Here is a 21,480-nt window from a genome sequence, read left to right as displayed (position 1 = left end):
AGGGAAGGAAGAAAACAACAGTAGAAGCAGATGCTTGAGCTCTGCAATGCAGCAGTCAGGAACATCAGCGCCACCTCACCCCAAATCTTTCTTTCTCCAACAGTTTACAGAGGCAGAAATTCCTCCAGACACTTTAAGGTCACACTTGGAAAGGTAAATTGCTTTGTTTCAGGTATGGTCCTCTTACATTGCCCATATTAGTTCAACAATACTAACCTCCAATCCTGAACACAAGTTTGTATTCAGGCTTCATAACACACAATATCACCATGGGCATGGGTGGGTGTGCAGGAATTGTTTGTTTGTTAAAGTTTTTTTTGTCATCAAGACACTTAAAGGATTACAGCCCTCTCATTCAGAAGAGCGCATAAAAATATTAATCTCCAACGAATTTACCATTTAGTCACACAGTTGTATTTCAACAAAATCTACAGGAGTCTTGATAACTAAAACCAAGCAGAAGAAAAGGAACTTTCTACACAGTATAAAGTACACTCTCCATACATATACTTATTTAACTTTGGAATTCGGTGATTTCATGGGGGTAGTTTTAGGCATGCTACTAGTATATCTGAGACATGGCTTTTGAACGTCCTCTTACTACAATTCACCAGCATTGATTAGTGCATATTTCTCTGCTTGTACGAGTTTTATATGTTGCACTAAAACCATGAATTGCAGCATACCCACTGAGTGCCTCGTGTAGCAGAAGTTAAATTCATTCTACAAGTGACTGCACTTTCAGATTTCAGCTTTATTTTTTTTTTTTTGAAAAAACAACCCCAAACACAACCAACACAAAGAAACACCTGCTCTCCCAGAGGGACAAAAGGACTTTAATTGTGGCAGGGGCGCTGCCAAATCTCAGACATCAGAGAGGGACTGAAACAGATGATTCTGTAAGTAACCAGCTAAGTGTATCTACTATAAGAATCTCTTTCTGGGAGTAAGAAGCTGGTGCTGAGTCCTAGCGATGCACAGATAAGTATGCATTGTAGGTAGAAATAACAGGAAAGTACGTTTCCTTAACGTGAAAGATTACTAAGTGTAATCTAAATGACAGATGGAGAAAGCACTACTTCGTATGAGTGGTAACATGGAAATAAAAGAAGGTGATGATTGAATGGAGCCCCTGAATCTCTGATGGGCAAGCGCTATCTCATTTTTTTTAAAAAATTAGATAAGTTTGATTACCTATCCAGTCTTCCTAGATTAGTTGCAAAAAAATTAATTATGCAGACATCTGTGCATTTAAATTTGAGACTTCAAATCAGTGGCTTTAACATTCCTCCCTTTCCTCAAAACTCTCTTCCTACAGCTTGATGTATTACTCATCTTGGTAATCTGGCTACAAAACTAAGCAGAGGACCATGCATCATTTAGAGGGGGGGCAAGGGAGGCATGGTGGTGGCAGGAAGAACTGCTGAAACTGGAGATATAGCCAGGGCAGAAACAGAACGCCTGCTTCAAAACAGCTCTCAAAGCCTGAGTGAAGTAAGCTCAAGGAAAAACCCCAAACCAGGAAACAAAACACTACCACATCCAAAAAAGCTATCACAAATCCATAATCCCACCCCTGCTCTAGCCACATCCCTCGTTCCAAACACAGCACCAACGGACAAACTCTGCTGAGCTAGGATGCTATTTACTTACACTTGCTTCTTGAACCGAATTCCTCATCTTCTCTCCAAGAACCAGCTTGATTATTTTAGGAAATATAAAAGGGTAATGCAGTTTTTATAGCTCTAGTCCTAACTGAATGAGTATTCTAATCTATTATCTGTCACCTCCTTTTGGCTGAACTACTTTAAGTTTAAAAGTTTGTACTGAAGATATGACCTTTTACCTTTTGTGCTTTGATGGGTCCAGCCCGAGGCTGTTTCTGTCTTTGCTCTTTTGGTTCTGGTAGCTTGTCAGTGGACTTCTCAGAAAGTACAGGGCCAACTTCATTGTCACTGCCACTGGAAGCTGGGGCTCCAAACTGAATAGTTTCTATACCAAGATCGACTCCACCTTCTTGCCCAGGCTTTGTCCCCTAGTTAAAGGGTAAATATTTAATGCATTTAAAAAGATTTCTAGATCAGTACAATGCCACCGGTTCAGAAAAAGAGCACAGACTATGCTCAGCTGAAAACCACTGAAAGCGTACATTTACTTTCTGCCAGCAAAAGTATTATTTGTGACTGCAACAGATTTGCAAGAGTAAACAATATGTGAATGTATACTTCTTCCTCCTCCAGTTCCTGCTGTTTATACAGCTCAAGAGCAAGAATAAAACAAAGCAGTGAAGAAATATGTAAACAAGATCAAGATGCCAAACTGGTAGAGAAGGGGCAAAGGGACAAGCACAGTATCAAAATGTCCAGACTCAGGTTCACAACATTCTCCTGAAAGTTCGAAAATTAACGTTCAATTCAAGAGGAACAATAAGAAATTAAAAAAAGATTTCCAGATCTCCTTATGCAGTTAAAATGATCTCCTAAGAGTTATGTCACATTCTTACAGTTTAAAACAATAAAGTCAAGACCAAAAAAGCCCGAGAAAACAAAGCCGCAGGACTACAAACAAAATTTAGGGCTATGCAAATTCCACAGGATAAGCAGAGCTAATATAGTTAGAAAGCATCTACTGCTTTTTGTATCTCTGATTTAAGGGACACAAAAAACATTTGGTTCCTTGGAGACATCCTGCTTCTCTCTACATTACTGAACTGTACACAAGTGTTCACATGCAAACGATGCAATATTTTTACTTAAAAAATGCATTGAATAATAGCTATCAATAGAATCTGTGAATGGCTGAGTTTTTAGAGAGAACGGTTTTCCCACACTGTAATCCTAACAGCACTAGCCTGTAATCCTCTGTTTCTGTACTGCCCCTTGACTTCACGGAATTCTACGTATACTAGTTTAAGTATGTGCACACATGAATAAATGGATAATCTGTACACAACCCCAATGAGATAAAATTTGGTTAAGTTTCACATACAGTTACTCTTCTTCCCTTCATTCTTACCTCTGGAGATGTAGCTGAACCAAAAGATGTCAAAGGCTTGTTCCAAGCACTGACCGAAGGTGGCTGAGGTGGGCTAATGGGTCCCACTGACAATTAAGAAAACAGAGTTAAACCCCCCCCCCCAGTGTTGCTAAATGCATTTCATTAAACTTATCAATTGATTGGTAATTAAATTTTAGATGTCTTGATTAAATAAGCTTTGGTTAAGAAATTGTTAACCTATTCAGCAGTTAACAATATGCTACCTATTTAGCTGCTTTCAAGTGGGGCAATCATCCTGTTTGGAAGCATGACAAAGCCCGACAAAACAGATTCTTGAAGGGAGTGACAGCTGCTCATTCATAGCAAATGAACACTATGACAACAAAATAAAATACTGAGTAATATCATACTGCAAATATCTCTTTTCAGAGGTATTCATAGGTTACAATGCTGCAATTTGAAATGCTGCCCTCTATTCCCTGGGAAAACTATACTTGCAGGTAGAAATGAGACATCAGAGAGCTGGCAATCGGCAATCTCTAAGTACAACGGGTACCCCCCACCCCAAGTCCAAAAGCCACCACTTACATTTTTTGGAGATGTCATTTAGAACTGCTGTAGGAGGCACCTTGTTTTCCCATAATTCAGTTCCCAGGCCATTGTGAGCCTGGGTGTTTTGCAGAACTTTGCCTGACACCACGTATTCTGGGCTGGCTGTCCCTCCCGCAGCCTGGTTTTGCGTCTGAACAGGAGCCTGTGGCTGAGCTGGGGTCTGTGCTGTACACGGAGGCTGTGCCTGAGCTTGTGCCTGCTGCGCAGCTGCGGCTGCTGCCTGTTGCTGCTGCTTTTTGGCAAATCTGGGTGGGAGCTTGGAATTCTGACCTCGGCCTTTTTCGCTTGATCCTTTTTTGGTCCAAACCTGTAAGCAGAAGCCAATTTTATTCTTACAGCTGATAGTCTGTATGGACACCAATTATACATTGTGTAGCAGCAAAGCCACAAACTGATTAACCCCATCTTAAAGAAGTTTATTTTTTTAGAGGTATTCAACCACAGGAACAATGATTTCTCATCCATTTTTCTCTTGGAATCAACTGATATACAAGCAATAGTATAAGTCTTTATCACTGTATGAAAAATGGTGTTTTCAGTTTGCCAGTTCCACCTGCCTGACAGTGCCCAGTCAAGAAGTGCAGAATCATAGGATGATTAAGTGAAAAGTAATTTAATTTACTAATTCTGAAAAATTTCATATTAATGCAACTGTCTAGTTATAAGGTGAAAATATAGCTTATTTGGAAGGAAGATTCTGCACACTTTACAACATTCCCAGTACTGCAAGGAGCTTTCCCACTATAAATGCTGTCTTGTACCTGCACTGTTTGTTCCTCCTTCTTTCGGCGCTCTTCATCTTGCAAGCGTTTTTGTTGCTTCTTAGACACCACTTCTGTGAAACCATCATCATTCAAGTTAGATTGGGAGTCTTCAACTACTGTCACTTCAGGGTGATCATCAATGATCACAACACCTATAGAAAAAGGAAAGGTATAAATGCTGCTCTTTTAACAGCTTCAGATGGAACGCACCAAGCCAAGATCTGCTTTAGAGTGGAAGTTATTTTCCCACACACACAGATGGTGGCTCTGATTAAAGATAAGCTTCTGCTTGACAAGTGCGTCCTTGCTGAGCTTGAAGACAAAGAATTAATCTTTAAGAACTGAAAAACTGGAGATGCCTGTACCAGGCTCTCCAATAATGAATAATGAACAGCCTTCCTGGATATCGGCTGTAAGCTTATCAGTGATATCCACTGCCTTTGCTTATGAAGGTTAAGCAAATTATTACAGCATGGTGGAAAATGGTAAGAATGAGTTAAGATTAGATCATAGAACAAAATTGTTTTTATCTATACAGAAAAACATACAATGAGATTTGCCACCTTTTAGAAGCATACACATTGTTAATTAGATATGACAAAGGTAGCAATACTCAAGTACGCAATAATTATGGTGTTTTAAAAAAAAAATCACCTTTCCTCTTTTCTAAGTTTTCAAACATCTAGCTCTACATGCAGCAAAGCTAGCGGGATTACAAATTATTGTTAGCATATTATCAATACATACTTGCGTAATTATTAAGATCAAATTGAGACAAGGCATCCACTTTTTCCTTCGGCTTCTTTGGACCAGCCTTAGGTTCTTCTCTCTTTTTGCCACTCGCATCCTTGGCGCTCTTTTGTCCTGCAGCAGTAACACCTCCATCCTCCTGATGTAAAGAGTTGCTGTTGGTGGGATCAACACCAGGCACAGTCGTTGTCTGCTCTTCAAATGGCCTATATTAGAAAAAATTTGAGAAAATTAATAACCAGCCACAGAACACTCATGAAGGAGCTAACAGTTTAACGCAGATCCCATTATAGGGTGTAAGTATCTACTGTGCAACTTCTTAGTAGGTTCCAGACTTTTACTTCCAGGTCCTCAATGAGAAGAAGCTTAACAGCAAAAGCTGTTCTGGGGAGATATCAAATGCCCTGCTGCCAAAAGCAATCACAGAAAAAAAATGCAAAACCACCATAATTTTAAGGTCACCTCTGGCTTGGTCTATGTAGTTAGAGGTACCAAAACTCAACAAGTATGCAGTTCAGCATACTTCAGCCACAGTCAAGTCTTCCATGAAAAAAACCAAACCAACCAAACCAGAAGCTTACAGTATGCAGTGTGAGCAAATATAAACAACGTACAATATACTTGCTCTATAGGCTCACTTGCCAAAAGCTACCTGAAGCCATAAGAATCAGATCTGCAGCATTCTGACTTTGCTGTGGAACCTGGAATACCTAATTTTTGCTTCAACGTCACCCTTAAGTGACTAACCACAGGAATTCTTAATAGTTTTAACTCTGAGCTTAAAGCACTGATCACAAGCTTTTAAGCTGAGGCAAAACCTTAACTTAGAATACAGCAACCTACAAGCACAAGAGGCCTAGAGTACAGAGTAGGCATTCAATGAAGAAATGTCTTGTCCCACCTCCCACTTAACAGACTACTGTGCACTGTGGCAACCAAACAGTGGGCAAATAGTAACATTCAACAATTATCAAGTTTCAATCAAATTTAGCATATAGAGAAAAAAAGTTCAGTCTCAACGGCAAGCATTTCTCAACATGCTTGTCTATGTTAGGTGATTGATCTAAAATGCAATGCAGGTATGTACGTATGAACTGCAAAACCGCTCACATTAACCTTTCAGCTTGCATCGAAATCTTAAAACACGTACTGTGCATACAAGAACACTCTGCTCTTAGCTCCATGGTCCAACTGTCTGTATAGAAACAGAAAAAAAAAGAAAGTACACAGCTGCAGGTGCATGTGCTTGTTTTACTCTTTTCTACCATTCCACAAATCTAAAATAACTACTTATGATTTTGGACCACAACAGAAGACCATGATCATGTATGCTTTCTAGCAGAAGCAGGTACTCACCCTCTTTTTCCACTTCTGGGTGGAGGACCACTCCGCCTTTCACTCCTAGGCCCTGAGAAGTTCCTCCCCGGTTTAGCTGGCCCATTGTTGCCACGTCGGTTTTGACGGTCTATTCCAGGCCGCTGACTAGAGAAACTTCTCTTGGCTATTTCCCTTTTTGGAGCTCCAGCGTTTTCTCCTGCCTTTGCAGCCACCTGTGCTGCTACATCTGCTGTTTTCTTCTCATCCCTCTCCCGCCTCTCATTGAAGTCGCTGCTTTCCGAGGCTGTTTCCCACTCTTCATTCGCCTGGTCTGAAGAATTCTGGTTAGACAAGTCTGGTGTCTTACTTCCCGACACATCCAGAGCAGTGTTGGAGGGCTCATTAACTGCATTACTAACTGTGGCACTTGTCGATGAGCTGGTTACTGCCTCGTTTATCTTTGATGCGGCCTCTCTCTCTTTTAGGCGCCTAAAGCGTGGTGGCTTATCTTGCCTTGGAGGCCGAGCAGGCCTTTGTCTTCGGGGCCTCTCTCTATTTGGATCAAACTTTCTCTCAAATTTTGGAGGTCTTTTATCAACTGGTATAGGACCATAGTGTTCATTTCTTCTTGGAGGCTCCCCGTCTTCTGGTTTAATGATCTCTGTTTGCCTAGGATTCCACTGATTGTCTCTGTAGGCTGGTCTCCTTATTGTGGATGGACGTGGAGGACGCCCACCAGGTTCCCTGCCACCACGTCTATACATTCCCCCTCTGCCTCGTCTAGAAGGCTCTCCTTTAGGAAGAAATCCTGGTTTGGGTTTGTTCTCATCATCTCTTATGTAGGTTTTTTCTAGGGATCTGTTGTCTACTCTGATATTGTTTTCAGGTTTGAACGACAGAGGCTTTGGAGGCTTCTTGCCATCAGTTCTCTCTTCTCTTTTTGGGTGCTTGCCTTTGATTAGGCTGTCTTTGTCTGAAAGAAGCGCATCACTTGCGCTTTCATGAACTTCACTGTCAGAATCCGTCTCTGAACCATGCTGTCGGCGTCGTTTTGGGATTACTTCAAAGTCAGAACTCTCACTACGAGTTTCACTCTCTTCTCTTTGCCTAACAGGCCCCGAAGGCACATGGTCTGATCTAGGCTTAGGATCTCTGTAGTGTGGATAATCTCTATTATGGCCTCTACTGCCCCGACCACGTCCTCCGTAAGAACCCCTGTAGCTACGACCTCTCGAATAATACTCCCCACGACCTCTGCCTCTGTATCCCTGATCTGGGAACCAGTCTCTATCCCTAGCCTCTTTCCAGTATGTCCTAGGTGGTAAGCCAGGCTCTCTTTTCACTGGTCTGGTTTCTAAGCGCGGTTTCTCTACCACCTCCTTGCTAACAGCCTTCTCAGCTTGCTTTTCCTCCTTCACTGCAGTAGCTGGCTGCTGAACGTGTGGCTGCAGTTGTGCTGCCGGTTGAGCAGGTGGCTGCTGCTGTACTGCAGGGGGAAGCTGTGGAGCAGCAGGCTGGGCAGCCGGTAGCTGCTGCTGGACAGGAGGTGTCGGTGGCTGAACCGGAGCTTTAGCTGCAGTCTCGGTTTGACTGCTCTCCTGGCTTGCTGGTATCGGAGCAGCATCCTGGGTTATCTTCTTAGCCAGAGGAGCGCCACTGGAGGCAGGTGTCTCTGGCTCAGCCTGAGGCAGTGGCACTTGAGGTGCTTCCTTTTTGTCACTTTTTTCAGACTTGCTAGGTTTTTCACTAGATGTCTTTTCTCCTTCTTTCTCTTTCCTCTGCTCACGCTCTTCTCTCTGTTCACGCTCTTCCTTCATATCCCTAAGCACAGGCTTTTTAATAGGACCTGATCTTCTCACTGGTCTATCACTGCCTTCATCTCTCCTGCCATAACCTGGCCTAGGACCCCATCTTGTTTCAGACTTCGGTTTGAAAGTTTTTTCAGGTTTTGGTCCTTCTGACACTCTATTATTGATCAAAATTTCTTTTTTTGGCTTAATCTCAAGTCTCTCAATTGTCTCCTTTGTCTCAACAGGCCTGTTATTTAATTTAGGGATATTTGCTGCTGTCTCGTTCCTCTGGTCTTCTGATTTTAGAGAGTGACTTGAACCATGGGAAATGCTCCTCTTTAGCGAAGGATGACTTTCCCCCGCAGGCACCAATTCTTCCGGGGAGCTACGGGTAACTTTCTCATTCACTCCTTCAAAATTAACTGCCGTGTTAGGTGTGTCAGTTTGGAGAGGTTGTACATCTTCCAAAGGCCTGCTTGGGAATTTTTGTACCTCTACCTCTCCTGATTCTCTGAAAAAGTCTGTCTTTGGATGAGAGTCCAACTGGTTATGTTCTACAGGATAAGCAGCAGCAGGGACAGCAACTCGTTCTTGCTCCAAGTGTGCCTCAGACCTAAGCAGCAAGCAATTAAGAATGTTAGGGTAGGGGAAAAAAAATTTACTCATAAATATTAACTTAAATCAAATTATTTTCCATTTCTATGAAGGATTAATGTCAGCTCAAGGAAATAACAGGTATTAATTTTCATAGTGGCTGCTAGTTGTAGAGGTCAATTTTATTCTATCCCGATTAAGAGTTCAATGTATGATTAGCTTTAGGAATTTATTATTGTTAATGATTATACATGCAATTTTAAATGGAGCCTGCAAGTTAGCAGCCTAGAATCACAAGTATTACCAGACAGCAGTACAGCAAAAAGAATTTTTGGGTACTTCTAAGATGTAGAGGAAGCCTTCCTGACCATTCATCACGCACCAAAGATTAAAAATGACTGTCTTGTTTTACGCTCCTTGTACTTAACACACCACTTTTGAAACTAATATACATCAGACAGAAATTCTCTGATATGCGGAGGATGGAGAGCAAACGGAGAACAGGAAAACACTGCAGGAGTGTTCTACAAAAGTGAAAATTCAAAATAGTATGGCAATCACCATTCACCAAAATAGGTTAAGGATCCTAAATAAGGGGTAAATTGTCCTTCTACACCCCACTACAGAGAAGGCATGTCTTTTGTTTTCTACAACAGCACCAAGTACACACAACTTTTGCCAGCCACAACTCCTTTTAAAGCTTTGTGTGAAGAGCAGCTATAACTCAGTTTAAATTGCATTTTGCAATGTAAGTTACACTGGCAAGCGTGTAAGTATGTATGGCTCAGAGAAGTGACACACAAGAGTAAATAACTCAAGGCTTACCTCAAATCGTCAGGCTCTTCTAACACTTTGGGAGGAGAACTAGATTGCTGAGGTTCTGCATGGGGGTACGGGTCTGACCCCCACATCATGCGGGGCTCCGACAATGGAACAGTGTGCTCTCTTGCTGAGCGAGCTATATGTTCAAATGAATCTGAACTAGCTGCTGATCCCTCCATCTGGTCTCTTCTTATCAGTGGTTTGGGAGGCATAATTCCTGTGACAGATTTAAGTTCAACAATTGAAACCAGTTTAATGTTAGCAAAGAAATCTACCTCAAGACAAACAAAGCATATCAGGAGGTACTGAGGAATGCTATTCTCTCTTGTCCTGTCTGCTTTCCTCTGTACCGTCCATTGTTGAAACCAAGTGTCTGTTCACTGACAGCTGATCTCAGAATGACTAAATCGTATTCACCACTAGTGCTCTATGTACCAACAAAAAGAAAAGCCATCTGCTTTCACTATAATGGGACAAACCAAGTCATTAGACCTGTAAACTTGTGGATGAAGTTTCTGATGTACAATCAGTACTGGGACCGGTGCTGTTTAACATCTTTGTCAGCATCATGGACAGTGGGATTGAGTGCACCCTCAGCAAGTTTGCTGATGACACCAAGCTGTATGGTGCGGTCGACATGCTAGAGGGAACGGATGCCATCCAGAGGGACCTGGACAGGTTTGAGAGGTAGGCCCACACGAACCTCAAGAAAATCAACAAGGCCAACTGCAAGGTCCTGCAACTGGGTCACGGCAGTCAATCCCAAGCACAAATACAGGCTGGGCAGAAAATGGATTGAGAGGAGCCCTGAGGAGAAGGACATGGGGGTGTTGGTTGATGAGAAGCTCAACATGAGCCAGCAATGTGCGCTTGCAGCCTAGAAAGCCAACAGCATCCTGGGCTGCATCCCCAGTAGAGCAGCCAGCAGGTTGAGGAAGGGGATTCTGCCCCTCTGCTCTGCCCTGGGGCCCCCAGCACAAGAAGGACATGGACCTGTTGGTCCAGCAGAGGGCCACAAAGATGATCAGAGGGCTGGAGCACCTCTGCTGTCAGGACAGGCTGAGAGTGTTGGGGTTGTTCAGCCTGGAGGAGAGAAGGCTCTGGGGAGATCTTACAGCAGTCTTTCAATACTTAAAAGGGGGCCTACAGGAAAGATGGGGAGGGACTCTGGATCAGGGAGTGGAGCGATAGGATGAGGGGTAATGGTTTTAAACTGAAAGAGGGGAGATTTAGATTAGATATTAGGAAGAAATTCTTTCCTGTGAGGGTGGTGAGACACTAGAACAGGTTGCCCAGAGAAGCTGTGGCTGCCCCATCCCTGGAGGTGTTCAAGGCCAGGCTGGATGGGGCTTTGAGCAGCCTGGTCTGGTGGGAGGTGTCCCAGCCCAGGGCAGGGGGTTGGAACTAGATGATTTTTAAGGTCCCTTCCAACCCAAACCATTCTATGATCTAAATGGCAAAAGGCAAGATAAGCGTACACACAGGTGGTTTGTGGGGTTTTTTTTGTAATTTATTAAGGACACTGTGTCTTCTTTTTTTGGCAAGATTTTAAAGAAATTCTAGTTTTCACCATCTTTTCTTAGCCTGCCATTTCCTCTGTTCATTCCTTGCAATCATTCAGGATATCCATTACCTTGCTCATTGGCTGGATAAGTATCTCCATTACATTACATGCCAGACTTGTATTATTTATGCACGATAGCCTTCCTAACTGCAAGTCAGATGGCCATTCCACAAATTAAAAAGGACTTTTTAGTGCCAAGAATCTGAAAACACAAATTTAGTAAGACTCTAGAGGAGCTAATACATAATAAGCAAAGTTTTATGGGTTTTTTTTGTTTTTTTTTTTTTTTTTTTTTTAATAATAAGGAATGTAGTATCAAGTGCTAACATGTAATGAAACACAAATGGTAAATATAGTGGTGTTCTCACTTCAACATAACCTATGCCAGCTTTAATATCTGTACCAAAGACTTATGCTGACATTCTGAGTACATCCCTTAACTGTCACTAACATGTCTGCAATACAGGAGAAAACTGCAATTTTACTTTAGTCAAGTTTTTTTACTTTACTTACATAGTCAAAACTATGCTTTCGCACATAACTATAATTTTCTCAGTATTACTAAAATCTGTTTTGTCTCAAACAACAAAATAATGTAGTTTTCTTTTTTAAAAAAACCCACTCATTTGCTGTATGCGGTTAGGGAAAGACTTCTATTTCAAACCCAAGAAAGTTCAACAGTCAAAAAGTGCTGCCAGATTTTACCTGGATGAATAGGAGGCATATCCATTGCAGGTCTTCCTGACATCATTCGTGGGTCCATGTAAGACTGCATCATAAGCCACCGTGGATCAAAGCCCATCGAAGCTAAATGCTGAGGATGTGGCTGCATGGGCTGGTAAAGGGGCCTATGCTGGGGAGGCGGGACAGGGCCACTAGAAGGCTGTGAGGGAGCAGACTGTGGAAGGACACCTTGCTGCTGTTGCTGCCACTGCTGCTGTTTCATTTGCTCCTGCGTAACAGAAAACAATATTACAAGACTTTTTATTAAGATGAAGACTTGAGTAGAATTCAAATAACCCTTGGAAACAACAAGTACGGTTATCTGGATGCTAAGCATTCTGAAAATTTATTCCAAACGTGCATCAGGATGAACTAGGAGAACGGGGGAAAAACCGACTGGACAATTTAGAATAGCTAGTTTTGCTGTTATTCAGCTGAGACAATGAACAAACTATACTTCGTGCACGTCATTAATGCAAAGTGCTCTTCAGACCACAGGACCCAAGTCCAAATTACATTTGTCAATGTCACATCCTTTAAGGAAAAGCTGCAGAAACAAGGATCATCAAATCCCGCGTTCCACAGCTAACCACCACAGGGCAATGTTCTACTTCAGCAACTGATGCAAAACCAGACAGTTTTAAAAGCCTCTCTTGCCTTCTGCTCACTTATATACTTTGCAAGTGACAAGTATTATTTCATGCAGAGCAACTCCTGACAATACCATAGATGTTATAGAAGCTAGAAAGCAACAACTTAAGCTTTTTGAAACTTCTTGGTCATGTTCCTCTTCAGAATAACACAGAAGACATAATTCTTTTAATGAACTTCTGTCTTTTAATGAACTGGTTAATTACCTGCTGCCTCTGAAATCTTGGTGGTAATGATTTCTGGAACTGTTTAGAATAGCCCGAGGAAACAGCAGGACGAGGCTGAGATCCTGAATCTGGCTCACTCTCATGAGTGACCTGTGAAATCTCTTTCTCATTCCGACCACTATCTTGTCGGGTAAAGAGTGCTTGATCTTCTGAAAAAAAAAACCCACACATGCGGGAGACAAGAGTGAATCTTAAAACTATGACAGTTTCACCAGAATGTCAGATAAAGGATGTTCTAAAATGTAAACAGTCTGCCTTCTCTACCCTCACAGTCTTCGTTTCCATAACCAATAAAGGCAAGAAAAGTGAAGAACAACCCCTCAAAATAAAACAATTGTTGTTAATACATCTCTCAGTGTCCCTTTTAAACTCAAATACACTGGGTAATCAACACTGGCATTTAGGTTGTTAACTATTAAGTGATTTAATAAGTGCTGTATCAATGCTACCATATTACATTTGAATTAACTGTTTTAGTGAATGAAGGTTTGGTTTTACAATTGCTTTTATCCATCAAAAGGATAACATAACCTTATTGAGCACAGTCTAACAGTTCTCTTGTGGCATTCGAGTTGCACTACAACAAACGAACCAAGTTTAAATGTGCGCTCTTTGTGTCTAATTCTCTAGGCTTGCTGAAAGAACCAAATAGCTGAAATAATTTATGTTGCTTTTTAGCAACATGAGTTGCTGATCCTCCTTTAGCAAGAAAAGAAAGCCTGCTTTTCTTTACAGATTCTTCAGAGTCCCGCCTGAATCACAAAGCCCAATTTTTACTTGAACATTTTGATGGGTTGGGCAAACAGGTCTAGCTCAAAGGACAGTTAGCAGCTGTAATGTGTTAGGAAAATAAATGTGCTAGATGCACTAGGTTAATGAGGTATGCAAATTAGCCTCATAGATTACAACTAGGCTCTGTGGCTCAGCTTTAAGACACACAACTCCTACTTATGTGCAAAATTACCTTTTTCTTCCTTGTTATTCCTGGTTTCTGTTTCTTGTTTTTCTACTACAGGTGTTGCCACAGGTTCTACAGGCTCAGGAACCTCATGTGCTGGTTTCTCCTCTTCCTTCTCTTTCTCAATCTCCTTCTCTTCTTTTTCCATCTCCTTTTCTTTCTCTTTCTCCCTTTCTTGCTCTTTTGCCTTCTCAAGTTTTTCTTTTTCTTCTTTTTCCTTCTCCCTTTCCCTCTCTTTTTCCTTTTCTTTCTCCCTCTCCTTCTCTTTTTCTCTTTCTCGCTCTCTCTCCCGCTCCCTCTCCTTTTCCCTCTCCCGCTCCCTTTCTCTCTCCCTTTCCCTCTCCCTCTCTCTCTCTCTCTCCCTTTCCCTCTCACGCTCTTTCAGAGGGTCTTCCCGGGAGGGTTTTGTCACACAGCCGAATTTTTCATTTAACCGTTTTAGCTTTTCGGCACAAGCTGCTTTTCGCTGTTCTTCCATTCTTCTTTCTTCCTCTTCTCGCCGCTTACGGGCTCGCTCAACTGCAGCTGATATCTCTGACTGCTGTCTTCTCCTCTGTTTCCAAATTTCATCTTCATCTGGTACTGGTTTAGGGGGAAAGGGACCCTGCCTTCCAGGTCCTAACTGGCGATCAGGAGGAGGAGGGTGCTGCAATATTAAAATCAGTTAAGTCAACTTGAGCATGTATTATATAAAAAGCTAGCTGTAATATTACATTTAACTATTTGTCAACACATGTATTTGCATGGCACCTTTAAAAAGCAAGATTTTGAAGAAAAAGCAAGCCCCCGCCTTCCTGCTCCAGTTCAGACTCACACAACCTGAGCTCAGAAAGGAGAGGTAAAGACTCAGTTGGGTTCATGTCACTCCTCCTCCCCGTCATGAAGGCAAAGTGACAACAAAGATGACAAACATCTTTTAGATTTGGTTGCAGGCTGCCCTAACCCACAAAGACTCAGGGCAGATCTCAGACAAAAGTCTCCCAAGGAGCCAGAACAATTCAAGGTAGCTCAGGATAAGAGAGACTTTAATAAGGATTGTTGAAAATTGTTCAGAAGCTCCTATGTACACACTTCATCTCCCCATCTGCCTCAGCAGCCGGCCCCCTCCAGCACTGCTCCTGCACCCCTGTCCTCTCTAGTTCCCAAACGGGTCCGGATAACAAAGCTCTTAAAGTTCTCATGCATTTCATACACCACTTACAAGATGGGTCTGCTTTACACAATTAGCAGCACAGCTGTGTTGGGGTCCCATTCTTACTGGCCCCAGGCACTAAGATCGTTTTACTTGTCAAAAAAAAAAAAAAGACTTATCCATATGTGAAGCATATTTTTACTTCTCTTAGTCTAAATCCCTCCACCACAGCATTAAAGAATTCAACTCAAGGAAGTAAGGACAATACTAATCTTTCTTACCGGTGGCAAAATAGATTTGGGATGAAGAGCTGGACCACCTCTTTCATGTATAGAAGGCTGTGGACCCCGATCCTATTGAATCAGACACAGTACCAGGGTTAAGCTCCTAACACCAGTCAAGCTGACAAATTTTAGCTTTACTGTTTTCTACTGCATTAAGATACCACACCTAGTGAACTATCTGCATACGATACAAATTTGCATACAAAACAATGGCAAGAATGTTTCCACTTCATGTAATGACAGATAAATTATTAAACATTCACAGATCCAAATTTCAGTGTTCATGTTACTGCACTGTTTTGCCTTAGATTCAATGTAGCATCAAACCCTGAAAGATAACATGATCTTTACATATAAAGTGCAAGTAAAAACAATTAAAAATCTCAGATCTTCATTATTGCTGGTGTCAAGAGAAAACACTTCTGGGAAATTTTCAGATAAAGTCAACAGTAGCTCTTTCTGGGAGTTGGGGGAGCGGCAATATAGAGCTGAAGCAGGCATAAGCTGAAGTGTGTGCCAATCTTCCTCTACTGGAGGATAAACCGAAAACCAAAATGGCTGAGCTGATGAATTCTATGTGGTCTGTATAAAATTCATTTGCCTGAGACATCAGAAGTGAGCTGACACATTACTGTTAAGTCGCACTGAAGAAAATTGGTCACAACACCATAAAAAAAAAAAATCCCCACACCCAGGAAAAATGCGTGGGCCAACTGGGCACTATTTACTCTGTGCCATTGTAAAACATGACGGACTCCAGAACCACTTCATTCACTGTTACAGGGATGGACAGGCAAGAGTATCGAGTTAAAACTTGTCAGTTGAGTCACAGTATCTGACACAAGAGTTCTCACTCCCTCACAACTGTGGATTAAAACACACCAGATAAAGTCATGCTATTTTTATTTCGTGACCAGAAGCAGCTAGGTTGACTAAGCAGCACCCGATCGGTTACCACAGCTCAGATAAGCAGTAGCTAATGCTTTCACTCATGTTCATAACCTTAATTGACCTGACAATTTGGAAAGACACCTGAGCGGGACATCTCCTCACAAAGCTGTTGCCAGAAGAGCTGAAGAGAAGAACACACAGACCTGATCAAGTTGAGAGCTTTTGCCGTAAGATCCTTTGGCTGCTGCTGTGGAAACCGTGGTGGCAGACTTAGCACTTGTCTGTTCTTCTGCTTCCTTCTGGCCATCAGGACTCTGGGAATCTTTTGATGGTGTTTGTTCATCACTTTGTACAAAGAAGAAAAACAGAAGGTGTACTCCACACAGGTATTTAGCCATTTGTCTTCCATCCTCAATGTTTCTTATCAAGAGTGACATTTCCTCACAGCAAGGATCATTTCTATTACATACTCATCTGACTAGAGTCTGCAGGTAGTTATGCAATTTAATACAGTGTTAAATTGCTGGAATAAATGTTAATGGAATGAGTACTTGCACTCGTTTCATTCAACCTTCCCAAACACTAAGCTTGTTAAGTGGCATTTACACCCAACTGGCAACACCAACTCACCCACTTTCCTTCTCTTTTTGACTACTTCCTTGCTCATCATCATCACTGAAATTCAACTGCTCCGTGTAATCCACTTCACTCTGAGCACCTGATACATAAGCAAATATTCAATTAATCTTTCAGAAGATTCAATGTACAAACAACAGAAACCATTAATCTGATGTTCTTACCTGCCCAGCCTTCATCAGCCTCAGCATCTAGATTATCAAATTTATCAAGTTCTTTAAGTTCACTAGCACTAAGAATGGATGGGCGCTCAATAGGTTCTGAACACCATGAAGGTGGTCCTCTTCCCCTTGGTCCTCTAAAAAAGAGAAACAAAGGTCACCATCACTATTTATCCAGCAACATGACTAGATAAAAGGTCAACTTGTATGACAATTATTTGAAGTATACGGTCCTGTTCTCTCAAATACAGTATAAACATGAACTATCATCCACATGTACAACTACTGTCGTTCAAATAATTGCTGATACACCACCAGATGCTTCTTTACGGAAGATTAGATTCTATAGCCTGGCTTGCACGCTTCACAAACAAGCCAAATGTCCGTTGACAGTAGTAAACCACACGGCTTGTAGCTTTCAAACAACACACTGCATAGATCCGGCATCCTTATCACTAATTTATCCACCTCGGAGATATTTCTTAATACTTTTCATGCTTTCCCACTGTCAAACGTTCTGTACCTTCTCCATACTCCTATATTCAGTTCTCCCAGACGTTCCTCTCAGCCTGTCTCTCCTCTTCCTGATCCCAATGACAGATCACCTGTCAAAGTTTGCACCCTACTGCCTATAGAGTCCTCTATTTCCTCATGCATGTGCACAGCTGCCCTCAACTATGGAGAAATGCACAGGAAGGAGGAAAACTAATTTTATGAGGCATTACAGTTCTACTTTAATTGGACAGCAAGTAGAGTTGAGAACCAGGAATTAACTACTTTCACTACAACAATGGAAGAGTCCTTTTACAGGCAAAATACTGGTTGAAGTTTCAAAGGTGTCTCCAAGTGACTCCTCTTCCCAATCAAAAACCCTGTAACATGCAGAATTCCCTCAAGTTTTGCAGCTGAGCTGTCAGACACAAACCACTCCATGGCACTGCTCCATACAAGCCAAACTCATGAGACTAACCAGTGGCAGTTCTTATGCGTATAATCGTAACCAAGATAATCAGTGCCAATGGTTTTTTTTTTTCATTGAGGCACAGAGTTCATACATACACAACATTAACACTCGTAAGGTTTCTTACCTGCTAGGCTCAGAATTGGGAAACCTTGTTGGACCTTGCATGGAAGGAGGATATGCCATTCTAGGGTACTGATTAAACATCTAAGAAAGATTTAAAAAAAAAAAAAGGGGCCATTTGTTAAAAAATATCATTGCATTAAGCATATTGAGATCATCAAAGGAATCACAATGGAAGTAAAGCAAGACTTATCACTCAAGACAGTTTGCTACCTAATGACAAGTGTGCAACTTCAAGCCACCAAGGTGGAGGAATTACAAGCGCTAATCAACTCCTGACAAGTCCAAACTCAGTGTAGCAGGACCAGCAACACGTAGCCATATCCTTTGAGGAGCTGGTTGTGATCCCACCCTTCTAACAGAGCAGCTAAGCATTCTATGGAGGGAGGAGAAAGGGGCATAAGGAAATCACACTAGCCAATAATCAGTCCCTCCCGCTTAAAAACTGCTCATGTAACCATCACTTACATAAGGTGGCATCATTGCCCTGTACTGAGATGAGATAGGTGGTTGCTGCTGGCCATTCAGCTTGGGCTGAGGGACCTGTGGTAACCGCACATCCCTCCTCTCGGGTGCCTTCTGGCTGTCATTTTGTTCTGCTGGTGTAGCATTACCATCTTCCTGCCCAAGAGTCTTAGCTTCTTGATCAGTTGGAGAATTGGGAGAGTTGCTTTTATTACCACCGTCTCTCCAGCTAGTAGCATCTGCATGGACAGAATCAGTACGAGAAAAAACAAGAACAGACTTTATATTACTGATTTAGAGACAGGTATGATGAAAAACACATTCTTCCTACCCAGTTTTCAGTGACACAGCAATCCGTGCAGACAGATATTCATGTTTGGTACTGAAATGAGCAATGGCCACTTGAGAAAATTAGGGCTCTTTTCTAATCCTCTTCAGCTAATCCCTATATCCAGCTCTAGTTGTCCTACCCTACCTTCCAAAACACAATGCAGTTTGGGAAGGATAGTGATAATAGTAGAGGAAAGAAAACAGCTTTAGCTGTGGTAAGTGGGCCACCGTTGACTCAATGTGAAGATGCTGTCAAGGGACATATCAAGCTTCTTAAGCAGCAAAGCCCTAACACAAAACTCTCAAGCAGCTCAAAATGGCATATACCTGTGCATCGTATTTCTAAGTGAAGACAGGTATTCAGAGTCTGGCTTGCATCTCTATCTCATAACGATGGAATAGAAGTGATGAGGGCTGTACTTCCGGGTGTGAATGTCTAAAAGTCCAAGAAAACATCTACATCTGGGTGTGAATGTCTACGTCAGGAACAGTAAGGGATTTTTATGACCTATCACTCGTGCCAGGCAGTCCATTCTTTTAGGAGTTTCTGCCTACAAAGCATGGGTTCATACAAAAAGAAATAGTGAGTAAACTTAGCACTGCTCAGATCCATGGGGACCAACAACAATTCACAGACCCACACTGTAAATAACGCTCTTGTAGGGGCACAAACCCTTTAAGCAGTGCTAAACTACACTCCTAGATATCCATTACACTTCTTACACTTATCTTTGCCGGGGAGCACAGCTGCTAAAGGGGCGGTACTTGCCAAGTTCATTTAGCTTTCTGCTGTCAGACCTAAAAGAAGAGCTTAATATAGCACGTACAGTACTGACCAAAACTACAACAGCCTGCAGGAGGCTGGAACACACATAGATAGCTATTTTCCTAATTTGGTGTTAGACATCTCTCAAATTTCTTGAAAACTTATTCTTCACATCAAAACTAGTGAGGACTCGAACAAGCACATTGCCTTGGTCTGCAGGACCCGCCTGAAACAAATCCATGAAAAACAAGGCCTGTAACACAGAAAGGAGCTAACGATGCCCTGAGAGCCCAAGCCTTCTAACAGCAGTGCACACCTTGTCTACCACTGCCACAAGACAGTGCCACCTGCAGCGCAGGAAAGGGTCTCTGGTCCACCAAACCTCATCAAACCCAAATTTTTCGAGAAAGAAAGGAATCCTGTTTTTCACTGGCAACAGGTAGAATCCCAAATCCCTCCCCATTAAAAGGATCTGGGGAAGCAACACATTTCTTCATAGTGACATGTAAAATCAGCAGTGTTACAGTTGGTTTTGCTAGATCTAATCCCCCACAGCTGAAATAGAGCCAGCTAGTCAGAGCCCCTCAGCCATGAGCTAAAGATGCCTCAACCTTCCAAATCACAATCCACCCTTTTGGTACCCTGTAGATTACACTTCCTACTCAGGATTTTTCAGGCTACTCTCTTATGAGTACTAACCATTTGGGGACAACCCTAATGACGATTTATATAATTAGTTAATATCATACATATTTTAGCTGTTGTGACATCTAGCAGCTGGAAGTAAGAAAATTCCAGCATTGTGCAACTAACAAATGCTCCTCAGAGCAGGACTGGAGTACTGACCAGGCTGGGAAAATGGAAAGCGAACTGCAGGATAGGATTAAATACCCTATTTTCTACACAACAGGAACACAGGACAGCAGAAGAAAGCACCAAAAATCTGTTTATAGAGTGTAGGAGTGCATTGATTAAAACAAGCAATTCATCAATTTATTTTGTACTGGGTGCCAAGTAATCTTGTAATAAACGAGTTCCACGCAAGTCCATGCAATTCCAGAAAAACGTGTAGTATATACTTACTTTGTGGTCGCAAGTTGGGTCCTGATCCATGGAGCTCTTCAGGCGAATCTTTCTCTTTGCCTGACTTGTCCTGATCCCCAGCTGCCGGCAGACTGGGAAACTCTTGCTGGAAATAACTATTTACTGGAATAGCTGGACCTACACAGTAAGATATTCAGAAAGTCACAGCTGTAGTCAGTTCAGAAAGTAATAAATACCTGGTCATCCTTAAAAAGTGAAAGTTAAAGCCACATCAATTTATTGGTAACACAATTCACATAAGCATTCACATTTGTTGAATTTACTAGGCCAACTGTCACACCTGTTGGGGCTGAGAAAAACTCAGAAGCACCAGAGAGCAATAATGGGCAACAGAACAAGACTTAACACAGGGAGTGCCTGAAGTTCCTCAGCTCTGTTAACACTTTCTTTTTCCCTCCTCCTTCCAGACAAAGATTTCCCTCATTTTATTCTACAACTATAGTCAACCCAAGAATGGGCAGCTATGTTATTGTAAAGCCCTTAAGATTAAATTATTGTTCCAATAACAATTCTTCAGGACTTTAAAAGGCCATAGCTTTTACATTATGAGAAAAGTATCATAACTATAGCATTCTTTGATTTCTAAAATCCTTGACATTGTAACTCTGGATTGGAATTTAAGACTTCTGTTGCACATGGTAGTGAAGCCAAAAATATAAACTGTCCTCCTCTTTGGCAGGTTTTGTTAGCATCTATTTTGAATCCATTTCCCCCCCATACACATAATGGATATTGACCTACTAAGTCAATAGCATTCTAGTACCAAGTCACTGATAATCTAACTGAGGGAAGATTTCTATTCCAACAGCCTGAGTAACACCCTGTTCACATATCATCTTTACTGCTGGCTACTAAAAG

The 21,480-nt window shown here is 41.9% G+C and overlaps 1 protein-coding gene across 23 annotated transcripts in view; it reads right to left on the bottom strand.

Annotated features, from left to right (window-relative positions):
* PRRC2C (proline rich coiled-coil 2C) overlaps positions 1-21,480 on the bottom strand; it is a 76,686-nt gene that overhangs the window by 28,439 nt on the left and 26,767 nt on the right. For 18 of the 23 annotated variants that reach the window (XM_074597645.1, XM_074597653.1, XM_074597651.1 and 15 more), the window contains exons 5-21: positions 20,602-20,739; positions 18,426-18,676; positions 17,962-18,041; positions 16,877-17,010; positions 16,707-16,794; positions 16,280-16,421; positions 15,183-15,254; positions 13,776-14,415; positions 12,791-12,960; positions 11,916-12,162; positions 9,650-9,863; positions 6,480-8,843; positions 5,121-5,329; positions 4,371-4,525; positions 3,586-3,916; positions 3,016-3,101; positions 1,847-2,035 (exon numbers count right to left, since the gene is read on the bottom strand). In XM_074597645.1, coding sequence (XP_074453746.1) covers positions 1,847-2,035; positions 3,016-3,101; positions 3,586-3,916; positions 4,371-4,525; positions 5,121-5,329; positions 6,480-8,843; positions 9,650-9,863; positions 11,916-12,162; positions 12,791-12,960; positions 13,776-14,415; positions 15,183-15,254; positions 16,280-16,421; positions 16,707-16,794; positions 16,877-17,010; positions 17,962-18,041; positions 18,426-18,676; positions 20,602-20,739 — 5,510 coding nt within the window. The remainder of the gene's footprint in view (positions 1-1,846; positions 2,036-3,015; positions 3,102-3,585; positions 3,917-4,370; positions 4,526-5,120; positions 5,330-6,479; positions 8,844-9,649; positions 9,864-11,915; positions 12,163-12,790; positions 12,961-13,775; positions 14,416-15,182; positions 15,255-16,279; positions 16,422-16,706; positions 16,795-16,876; positions 17,011-17,961; positions 18,042-18,425; positions 18,677-20,601; positions 20,740-21,480) is intronic. The other 5 variants (XM_074597650.1, XM_074597669.1, XM_074597668.1 and 2 more) reach the window with 3 other exon arrangements.

The sequence above is a fragment of the Larus michahellis genome, chromosome 8, assembly GCF_964199755.1.
Source record: "Larus michahellis chromosome 8, bLarMic1.1, whole genome shotgun sequence".
NCBI classification, from domain to species: Eukaryota; Metazoa; Chordata; class Aves; order Charadriiformes; family Laridae; genus Larus; species Larus michahellis.
This window is presented reverse-complemented; position numbering and strand designations above follow the sequence as displayed.